The sequence below is a fragment of the Antechinus flavipes genome, chromosome 4 (genome assembly GCF_016432865.1).
Source record: "Antechinus flavipes isolate AdamAnt ecotype Samford, QLD, Australia chromosome 4, AdamAnt_v2, whole genome shotgun sequence".
Classification (NCBI taxonomy): Eukaryota; Metazoa; Chordata; class Mammalia; order Dasyuromorphia; family Dasyuridae; genus Antechinus; species Antechinus flavipes.
The window spans coordinates 111,480,893-111,493,069 of record NC_067401.1 but is presented as its reverse complement, the minus strand read 5'-3'; the positions used below and the strand labels follow the sequence as shown (position 1 = coordinate 111,493,069).

Sequence of the window (12,177 nt, the reverse complement as noted above, 5' to 3'; positions counted from 1 at the left end):
AGATATTACTTATGATTTTAAGGAAAACTCTATTCCTATACTCCCTAGTTGTTGTTTTTTAAAATAGGAATGGGCAATGTGTTTTGTCAAAAGTTTTTTTCTGCAACCACTGAGATAATCACATGATTTCTGTAGGTTTTTTTATTGATCTGGTCAATTATGCTGATAGTTTTCCTGATATTGAATAAGCATTTTTTTTTTTTTTTTTGCTAAGGCAATTGGGGTTAAGTGACTTGCCTAGGATCACACAGCTAGGAAGTGTTAAGTGTCTGAGACCACATTTGAACTCAGGTGCTCCTGAATTCAGGGCTGGTGCTCTATCCACTGTACCACCTAGCTGTCCCCAGCGTTCATTTTTATAGTAGTTTCAGTTTCAAATCTTTCTCACTCCCCTCTCCCCAAGACAGTAAGCAATCTGTTATAGAGTATGCTGATTGTTATATTGAAAGCTTGAAGTACAGCCAATTTCTTCATTTTGCAGATAAGGAAACTGAGATACAAAGGCAGCATATCAGTGAAAATATCACTTACTCTGGATCAAAGGACCTGGGTTTAAAGCCTGCTAAACTGTAAAACTCCCTGTCTGTTTAGACTTGGGCAATTTACTTCATCTCTCTGGGCCCTGGTTTCCTCATATGTAAAGTGAGAGGGTTGAATTAGATGTCTTCTTAGGTTTTGTCAGCTCTTAAGTTTATGATCTTATGATTTGTCCAAGTCACAGAACTAGTAAATAGGAGTGAGCCTCAAACACAGATTTTCTGTCTCCACATTCAACAGTCTTCTCAAGGTACCATGCTGCCTATTGCCAGTGTGCCCCGACTGGGCATTGGTACTCATGTACCAGACAACAAAAGGGCAGGTGAGGGAGGGACAGTGAGGGAATCGAGCAGTATGGGAGCTTAGAATTTTGCTCATTACAATCCAAGACAGAGGATAAGGTAAGGGGAAAGCAGCAAAAGGTCTCTGAGATGAAAGCTTTTAAACCTCTTAACAACAATAGCTCATATTTCTATAGCTCCTTCAAGTTTATAATGTACTTTCTTCAAACGACTCTTTGAAAGGAGTAATCTAAGTTTTATTATCCTTATAATACAAAAGAGAAAACTGAGATTCAGACAACACTCATATAGGAAGCATCAGTGCCAGGATTATAGTCCAGGTCTTCTGAACCTGAATCCAACACTCATCCTTTGATACACCATGAAGTCTTTCATCCCACCTCATACTGCCTTTAGGAACCTCCCCCTTATGAGGGGATGGAAGGAGAGGGGAAAGCCAGCAATAGGAAGTGACTTTTATTAACATCAACTTCCAAACTTTGCCCTAACTCTTTCTGGCATAAAAGAAATGAAAGGTAAACAGAAATTCCCCCCAAAAGAGAATTTTCTAACCCCTTCCTGATAATAAATTTATTTATAAATCTATTTATTATAAATGTATAATTATTTGCAACAAATCTTTTTATTATGAATTTATAATTATTTATAATAAATATATAATTTCGATGTCTCCCCAACAATTATAAGGAGTCAGAGAATAAATCTTTGCTCTCTTCTTTCCTCTATTTCTTTCTCCCAAGTCAGCCACTGAGCCAGGCTTCCCACTATCCAAGTGCCAGAGTAGTTTTCTAGCTGTGGGAGTGAGATGGATAAGGACAGCAGGGGTGATTTCTGGAGAAGTTGGAATTAGGAGGCATTGCATTCTAAAATAAAAAATCACTGTCCTGTATATACCCTTTTGGCCCACTACTGGGCATAGAGCCAAAGAGGTTGAAGACACAGAGAAAGGTCTCACATATATAAAAATATAAATATAAAAATATTTATAGCAGCACTTTTTGTGGTAGCAAAAAAAATTGAAACGGAATGTCTATCATTTGGGGAATGAAGGAACAAGCTATGGTACGTGAATGTGATAGAATATCATAGCCCCATAATAAATGACAAATATGGGGGAATAAAAGAAGGGAAGGGGGAAGGAAATAAGCATTTACTTAGTCTCTATTAAATACTAGGCTCTTTGCTAAGCATTTTATAAATATTATCTCATTGGAAACTTAGAAAGACATGTATAAATCGATAGAAAATGAAGCAAGCAGAACTATGAAAATAATTTATATGATGACCACAGTGATGTAAAGGGAAATAGGAGGGAAAGACTTCAGAACTCTGATCGATGAAATAACCAATCTTGATTCCTGAAAATTAATGAAGAAACATAGTGTGGAATGAGACATACAGAGTTATATAGATATGGCTATTATCTTGATTGGTTTTTGCTTAACTGAACCTCTTTGCCATAGAGGAGAATTCTTTGGGGATGATGAGCTTATTGGGAAGTTATAGCAATTTTTAAAAAGTTATCAATAAAAATTTTTTTTGAAACAGCAAGTTAGAAACCAAAGATAAAGGCGGACTGATAGAGAGAAGGTGTTCAATCAATTTGTCAAACCTTCTATAGGAAGTCTTCCCTGATTTCCTCTGTGATCACAAGCTTTACTTTGGACCTCATGTGGCATTTTGTCCTGTATCTAACATATTGATCACGTAATGTATGTTTTTATAATAATATGTTTGCGTATTATCCCCTTACTGAACTATGAGCTTTATGAGGGCAGGAATGTTGTCTGACTTAGATTTTGACTCTCCCCAATGCCTGGCACAGGACATTGAACAAGTAGGTATGTAATAAATGCTTGGTGACTGAATGAATGTCAACTGCTGAACAGCTGTGATAGCACTCCACCTGACTAGGATTAGTCGTCAGATTCCAAGCTGAGTGTGGAAGGCATCAGGTGTGTAGGGGGAAGGAAAGGGAAGGAAATTAAGCAGGTGATAGATAAAAGGTCTTGGAAGACAGAAATGGGCAAGAAAAAGTCGATAAATAGAACTATAAGTTGATCACAGCAAAATGGGGGATTCGGGGAGTGAAACAAAGGAGTATTGCCAATCAGACATCGAACCATCAAAGATTTAACAGAGCTTTAAGAGCCAGAAGCAGATGAAGGTTGTGATGGAGGCAGCTCACACTAGCTGGTGAGAGTCGACTGTTAAATTTCAGCATGAGAAGTTACACCTTGAAAATTGATAAATGTTTCACGTTGATTGTTTTAGAAGGAGATGAAGAAAATTTAACAATGCATTATATAGTGACTGTATTATTTTTTTGGAAAGCCAGATGTTAAATATTTACCAAGCACATCCCTAATTGGAAGATATTTTAAAGCTCTCCTAATAATAATCCTTAATTCTACAGAAGTGAGTTTTTAAATTCCAGAGTAATGAAGATAACAGAGGGAGTAAAATGACTGTCAGAATTTGAATCCAAATTTTCTCATCCTATATTCAATGTTCTTACCATTCATTATATCATACCATCTACCACCTCTTAATACAACAAACCAAATTAGTTTTGTTACAGCAGCATTTTTTTAACATATCTGCTGTTGCTCTGCTTGTATTATTAAAATATTACTATCATGCTCAAACTAACTGGATTAGTGAACTGCCCAGATTTCCAGTATGGTGGGTACCATGGAGAGCAGCTAGGTGGCGCCATAGTGCACAGAGAGCCAAGAAGACATCTTCCTGAGTTCAAGTATGATCTCAGACACTTAATAGATATGTGACTCTGAACAAGTCATTTAACCCTGTTTACCTCAGTTTCTTCATCTGTAAAAAGGATCTGGAAAAAGACATGGGAAACCATTCCAGTATCTCTGCCAAGAAATTCCCAAATGTGGTCATGAAAAGTTGGACAAAACTGAAAAATAACCGAACAAGCCTCACATTTAAAATAAATATCTCTCAGACTTCTCAAACTCAACCTGTCCAAAAAGTTTTCATCTTGTCTCCAGACTCATCCCTCTTTCTGTGGAAGACACCTGTATCCTTCTAGTTATCCAAGTGGATGGAGCTTGATGCTTTCTCAGATTCCTCACTCTCCTCCCATATCCACTCAGTTATCCAAATTTTGTCTTTTCTACCTCGATAACATTTATCCATTCTTGCCACTCACACAGCCAAGTCCTCATCATCTCTCACAGAGACTATCACAAAGACCTCCCGCTTGGTCTCCCATCCTCAAACCTCTCTCCACTCCAATTCATCCTCTCTCTACCTAAGTTACTTTTCTAAAATGCTTTATCCTCTAAAGGGAATAATATTGGGAGATATAACCTCCTATTCAGTAAAATCCAAGGGTTCCCATTACTTGAGATTATATTTATGCACGTTTATATACACATATATTTTTTACTTTTATATAAATATATATATTGATATTTCCCTATTTCATGTATATACATATATGTATAACAGCTTCAGTATGTAAATATATATACATATATACATATATATATTTGTGAATATATGTATATACATATATATACTTTCCTCTTTGGCATTGAAAGTCTTTCAGTACCTAGTCCCAACCTGCCTTTCCAGCCTTATATCCATTATCCCTAATTATATTTTTTAGTCCAGCCAAACAGGTCTTCCCACTCTTCTTTATCTCTTCTCCCAGCACTTTTCATTCATTCATTGCATATCTTTTGCCTGGATTGCTCTCCCTCCTCATAGCTCTGTGTGTGTATACATATTTTGGGGATTCAAATATGGGTTTGATTCATTTTATTAGCCAGAGGATCTAGGTTATCTGTGTAGCATCATTCCAATTCCACAACAGATCTAGTCAGTTTATTCCATTCACTTTCCTCCTAATCTCAAAGCACAGGAAGAATGACCCTAACATCCCTCCAAGCAGCCCAGGATAAAGAGTGCTTTTTACATTCTCACCCAAGTACCTCCTCATTGCCAAGTCTCTCTTGAGCAGCAGAAGTTGGAATGGCCCCCTCTCAGCCTCTAAAGACTTTCATTCCAGTTAGATGCCAGCTCTTGCCAGAAAATATAAGTGCTACCAACACAGAAAACTTTCTAGAATAATTTGCTTTTGAGTACACTAATTATGCTGAGATTTAATATGAGACAGATATGTCTTGGACCTTACCCATGGGAATTTAGTGTAAGTATCCAAAGAGTTCAGTAATTTCCATTCTTACCTTTCCCCTTCAAAAAATCCCAAACCTCATTACTGCTATTGTATCACAGATAATGGCTATTGTATACAATCATTACTGTATTGTATCACAGAAGTACCAGAGTTGGAAGGACCTTCAGCAGCTTTCTGGTTCAATCTATACTTGACTAAGAATTCCCTCTATAACATAAGAGATAAGGTTATATGGTCTTTATCTGAAGACCTCCAAGGAGGAGAGAATTCATTCAACTCTGGAGCCAATCCACCCCACTCTGCTGCTGGTGGATCTTTCTTTTTCAGAGGTAAGCCTAAATTTATCTCTTTGAAAGATCTACCCTTTGCTCCTACTTCTGCTCTTTGAGGTCACAAAGAACAAAATGAATCCTTCTTTCACAGGACAACCCTTCCAATACCTGAAGATAGCTATAATTTCCCTCTTCTTTCCTCCTCTTCCCAAATATTCTCTTTCTAAGTCTAAACAACCCTAGTTCCTTAAATTTCTGCTCATGTAGCATGAATCCAAGGACTTCAATCTTAACCATGGCTTTCCTAGACCTGAACACAGTATTCCAGATGTAGTCTGACCAGGGCTACTATGACCATCCTAGTATAGGATGGTGTATACCTCTGGTAATACAATCTAAGATGACAACCATTTCATTCTTTGCTTGTAGGCTACTAAAATCTCCAGATCTTTTTCAATCAGATTGCTATCTACTCCTTCTACCTATACACGCCTTATATTTACAGACTTGATTTTTTGAACCCAGGTGTTAACATTTTATTTTAGTCATTGAATTTCAAATATAAATTACTTGATTTAATCCAATGTTATAAACCAAAGCTTCTTAAACATGGATCATGATCTCCATATAAGATCATATAATTGAATGTGAGTCACAAAATTATGATTTATTATCATTAAATGTTTGATTTGTATATCTATTTTATATACCTATATACCCAGAGTCATGTAAATATTTCTCTGATGAAAAGGGGTCATAAGTAGAAAAAGTTTAAGAAGCCCTGTTCTAGACTCTCAGGAACTTTTGAATGGTAAATTTCACACACAGGTCTTTAAATCATCACAAATCTGATGATCATTTCATATATCTTTATTGAAGGAATGGATAAAAGTATTAAACATAGAATAGATCCTTGGAGTACTTCACTGAAGACCTTTCAAGTTGATATCTTGAAATACCACAGTTTATAAATTAAGTATAGGACAAGAAATTGGGCTGCAGAATCCCCAGATAAAGATTTCCACAAAGCTGTTCTCAGGTTCACTGGGGAGGCTATAAATCTCACATCTTTTAGGGTCAAATCCTGAGAGGGTTTGGTGGGCATAATGGTTATGAGGGAAGGCACAAAGAAACCAACTTACAAAAGACATGTGACTTAGAAGGATTCCCTATTGAAAGAAGACTTCCAGCAGAAAGTAAGGACCATACCAATGGCTTCAACAGTTTAGAATGGAAACTGATGGGAGGAAAGGATGCCTACCTGGACTTCCCGTGTGTGGTAGGCGATGATCAAACCCAGAAGGATAATGGTGGACAGACTGATAAGGCATTTCAGGGCCAAAGAAAACATGGAATCCTGAAAGGGAAAAATGAAAGAGAGGTTTAGAAGAGGGGAGGAGCAGGGACAGGGTGGAAGAAACAATCTCTGGTTATTCCTACTTAAGAGGGAAAGGATTGACTAGCTGTACACCAGAGGAGTGTGCTATTTCAGGAGACTAAACAATAAGGATGTCTGAAACCTTTGGAAATGAGTTAATACTTCTTAAAATCTGATTTTGTAAGAATTTAGAGCTTTCAGGGATCTTAAAGGTCCTCTCTTCATTTTTACAGAGGAGGAAAGTGAGGCATGAAGAAGCTAAATAACTTGGCCAAAGTCACACAGGTAACAAGGGCAGAGACAAGATTTATATTCACATCTCCCAAACCCCCTGCTATTTTACCATATTGTTTTCACTTTTGGCTTGTGGCTCAAAGAAAGGATAGGGAGTAAAAAGAGGGGAGCAGAACAGGCTGCATATAGTAGGCAACAAGAGGGGAATTCTACAATGAAAAAATAGCCTACCTGAAGCAACATTCTAGCCCCCACTTCTTGGCTCTGGTCCTACTTTCTATATCCCCTGAAGGGGAGGTGAGGAAGATGCTCTGCCCACAAAAGATGAAAATAAAACCTTACCCCTTCACAGTCTTTAAATTCATGAAGGAAGCTAAGTGGTAAATTAGAGTGTCAGATTTGAAGTGAGGAAGACATGAATTCAAATCCTGCCTTAGACACCAGCTATGCAATTCTGGGCAAATCACTTAACCTCTCAGCCTCAGTTTCTCTATCTGTAAAAATGAGGCTAATAATATAATAACTACCTTGCAAGGGTGTTGAGAGGTTAAAATAAGATTTATGCAAAGCACTTGGCAAATATTAACTTGTTATATAATAGCAACAAGTGACATTTATGTAGTGTACTATGGTTTGCAAAGCACTTTACATAGGTTAACACATTGAACATAAAAATGCTAGCTATTAAAGTACTTAATAACTTTATGTCGAGCACTTAGATATGTAGAGCACTTAGATAAGGACAAGGAAAATCCAATTCTTTTTCTTTCAGTGTTTCCTATCTAAGACTTGTATATCAAAAACAGACTATAAAAAGAAATCTTATCCAAGATTCTGCTCCTGTGTCCCATTAGGTCAGGAGGTTGTTCTGGTATTCCCCTCTGTTTTCCCAACTTCTAGATACCTTCCCTCTAAAGCTACCTTATTATTGCAGTCCATGCTCCACTCAGCAACCAAAGTGATTTTTCTAAAACACAGAGATGACTGAGATATTCTTCTATTCAAGGAATTTCAGTAGCTCCTGATTACCCTAAAACTTATGCATTAGGCATTCAAAACTCTTCATAGTCCCTTCCTAGCTCTCCTTGCTTTATATTTTACCCACCCTAATGAACACTCTAATCAGTTCTAGCAGCCTCCTTGTAGGTCCTTGAAGATGACATCCTGATTCCTATCTCCCACCACTGGTGGCTTCCCATAGCTAGAATCCATTCCCCTCTAATTTCTTAACTTCCCTACTTTCCTTTAAGACTTGATTCATATCCCACCTTCTGCAGAGGGGCTTTCCTGATCCGGACCATAAGCAGCCCTCCTCTCAACTGTTCTTGTCTTCCCAATGAGATTACCTTTCATTTACTGTTTGTCTCCACTCTGTCACTGTCTCTCTGTCTCTCTATCTCACTCTGTTTCTCTCTGTCTCTGTATGTCTCTCTCTATCTCTTCCTTTGTCTCTCTCTCTCTCACTTGTATGTCTCTCTCTCACTGGATCTCATTCTCTTTTTCTCTCTACTTCTGTCTCTCTGCCTCTTTCTTTCTCTACCTCTGTATCTCTGTCTCTGTCTCTCTCTGCCTCTGTCTCTTACTGTGTCTTTCTCTGCCTCTGTCTCTGTCTCTCTGTATCTCTGTCTTCTCTTTGCCTCTGACTCTTTCTACACACACATATATCTATATATACACATATAGCTATAGACAAGTAGATATGAGTGTGAATGTGTGTGTGTGTGCGTGTGTATGTGTAATCTGTCCCTGATTGTTCATACATTGTGTCTTGTCTATTAGTATGCAGTCTCTTTCAGGGAAGTAGCCACTTTTTGTCTTTCTCTGTACTTGTGCTGGCACAAAGTCAATGCTTACTAAAAAGGTTTTTTGACTCACTGACATATGACAGCCCTTCAATTACTTCTTGATTGATGGATTGAGGGGAGACAAACACCAAGTAGGGTCGTAAAGAGTGAGATGTGACTGTAATGACTGAATAAGAGCATCAACAACTCGTACTCTAATGGAAAGATTTCTGACTCTGGAGACTCTGGAGGCAGAAGACCTGAGTTCCAATCCCACCTTGGATGTTTATTATATGTGATCTTGGGCAAGACATTTTGCTCCCTGAGTCTCCATTTCTTCTCTTTTGGCAGTTAGGAAATACTTATTAACCCCTTACTTTGTGCCAAGCCCTATGCCAAGGACTTCCTCAGTTTCCTGGTACATAATATGAAAGAGTATATAGGTAAAGTCTTTCCAGCCCTGGCTCTGTGATTTATTTTGTCCATGTTGTTTGTACCTATTCACCCACATATCTCCTACCATTAGAATTCAAACTCCTTAAGGGCAGAGACTATTTTGCCCTTTTTTTAATATCCCAGTACTTAGCATAGAACCTGACATCTAGTAAGTGCTTAATACATTCTGGTTAACTATTGGCCTCCAACAGAATGGAGGGACATGTGTATGAAGGGGCTGGAGCGGCGGTAGGGGAGAATGAGATAAATGTGAGAAAGCCACAGTCCTGTCTTCAAGCACATTATTCTCTGGAAGTACTTCTTGGTGTCTAGCCACAATCCTTACTCCTTCTAGAAAAGCCCACCATGATGCAGTGCCCCTGTAGAAGGCATCTGGAGTGAATGAATGGTGAATCCTTTCAGGACAGGGGCAGTGAAGGGAAGAAGGATTCCATCTATTCTTCAGTGGTACTCCAAATGGTTTAGAACACCAATTCACAAATTTTTTGATCTCAGAATCATTTTGAACTCTTTAAAAGTTTTTCATGTTTAACCCATATCTGATTGCTTGCTGTCTTGGGGAAGGGAGGAGGGAGAGGAGAAGGAGAAAAATTTGGAACACAAGGTTTTGCAAAGGTGAATGTTGAAAACTATTTTTGTATGTATTGGGATAAATAAAATGCTATTAACTAAAAAATTTTGAGGACTCTCCCAAAGAGCTCTTGTTTATATGGATTATCTTTCTACATTTGCTGTATTAGAAATGATAACATCTTAGTATTATTATGAAAATAGTTTCGACCTCATGGCCTCCCTCGGGGACTCTCAGGGTGACTTAATCACCTCCAGAGAACAGCTGACCTTGCAAATAGACATAGTCTCTGAAGGGAATGAATTAGGAATGATTCTAAAGATCTCAAGCTAGGAATGTCTATAATTTTCTTCTCAGAGGAATCTGAATGCATCATTTGTCTCTATAGAGGGTATAAGGATGTAATTCATATTGACCCTTTTCTCCACCATACCCTGAGTCCTTTGGGTTAGAAATTGTCTGAAATTATACTGGTTTGACTTTTTCAGAAGGAAGGGTGAAGAAGATGAAGACGGGGGCCATCATCTTGCTTTTCTATTTACTCTTTTTATTTCAAAACTCTTGGCCCCTTGTTTTTTGGCTATGACCAGAATTATCTTTCATTTAAATGACTCCATCCTGGTAAGAGACAGGACAGATTATACTGGGCTACTGGAGTCTCTGAGATTATTATTAAGTGCTCTTCATGACCCGGATATCCTATTTTTGCCTGTAATCTCCATGGTATACCAATAACACAAACATAAGCACACAAGTCATTTCTAATAAGGATAAATTTTAACATAAATAAAGTTGGATCAAATCAAAGGCTTACTAAGTTCCATGAGGGCTGGGAGTATGTATTATCTAAACCTTGACTCTACCTTCTACTGACCAGCAGAGTCTCTGTGTGTGTGTGTGTGTGTGTGTGTGTGTGTGTGTGTGTGTGGTGTGTGTGTGTGTGTGTGTGTGTGTGTGTGTGTAGTGACTGTTAAATTAATATGGTTAAAGACTAAAATATTTGGAATATAAGATTTTCTTATACATTAAAAAAATAGAATTGATTTTCTGTGCTTCTTGGCAAAGTCAAAACTAGATTTGTTTGCAACTGAGGCATGTAGGAGAATTAGTTTTGGGGGTTCAAGCATGGCCTCAGTTGGAGAAAGAGAAACCCATATGTGGCAGACAGAGACTCTGGGATCAGATACTTTAGGGAAGGCCACTGCATAAAGGTGAAGGGCTGGGAAGCAAAGAAAAGGCAGAAAAGAACTCTCTACAGCCCACTCTCAAAAATAACTTCCTATCATTCAAATCAATCATTCTTGCTAACCAAGTGCTAAACTTGATTGTTCCTCCAACTGAAAGCCTTTAAGTGCCATGACTTCTAAATTGGATGCCTGGGAGAAAAGTCCCAGTCATCCTGCCACAGTTATAATGGTTCCGATTCTTGCTCTTCTCTGGAGCTGAGCATCTATAGTTTTTTGATGACTAGGATTGACCCAGGTCTAGTCAGCCTCTTACTTAAATGTCATCTCCATCAACAGGGTAAGCCCAGGAACTTTCAAAACTGCCTTCAACTAGATCCATCTAGGAAATAATAAATGAGGGCTGGAAGTAATCCCAAAGACATACTTCTCTTTCCCAGTCCACCAAGAAGATTACACTGAAAGTCACTTAGTTTTCATTGACTCCTTCAATCCACCAACTAATAGCTAATACATTGCCTTCTATAAACAAAACATCAAGAAAGTTAAAAAGATGATTGAGAGACAACTAGATGGAGCGGTGAATAGAGGGCTGGCCCTGAAGTCAGGAGGACCTAAGTTTGAATGTGACCTCAGACACTTAATACTTCCTAGGTGTGTAATCCTGGGCAAATCACTTAACCCCAATTGCCTCAGCAAAAAATAAAATAATTGAGACATAATGCCTGCCCTCAAAGAGCTTACAGTTAAGAAGGAAAACTAAGATGTAAACAAATAAGATCCACCAAAAGCTTTCTCCTGTGCCTTTTAGTGACATGGTAATGAGTCTGGTACTCTATCCACTACTCTGTCCAATAGCTTCTTATTTAAATGACCCTGGTTCTCAAAGATTAGGTCAGAGAGTACAAACTCTGACTGAAGCTCCCTAGTAAGAAAAACTAAGTCAGCTTGTGTGTCTATCAGTTGAGAAGCAGTCTGGAGATGTTCATCTCAAAAGCTTAACTTCAGGGTCTTTAATTTTCTTGGCTACAATAACCTTAGAAATAGCCTCCTAAGGCATGGAGAGATCTGTAGTGCTAGAAGGAATAAATTCCCCAACCCTCCCCTTGAATCCTCTGAATTATTGAAGGATAAAAGAGAATATCAGTATAAAGAGGTATGAATAGGATACCGTGTGAGCTCTAAGAAAACTATTGCAAGAATCCAGAACCTAGGCTAGAAGAGTGCCAATGGAGAATGAAAAGAGACAAAAGTAAGGGAAAGGAAAAAGTCAAAGATCTACTAAGTT

General features: G+C 38.1%; 1 protein-coding gene across 1 annotated transcript in view; it reads right to left on the bottom strand.

Moving 5' to 3' along the window:
* The window catches only part of KCNN3 (potassium calcium-activated channel subfamily N member 3), a 299,637-nt gene that overhangs the window by 199,687 nt on the left and 87,773 nt on the right, over positions 1 to 12,177 (bottom strand). Inside the window, exon 2 of the mRNA XM_051993926.1 lies at positions 6,544 to 6,639. Coding sequence (XP_051849886.1) covers positions 6,544 to 6,639 — 96 coding nt within the window. The remainder of the gene's footprint in view (positions 1 to 6,543; positions 6,640 to 12,177) is intronic.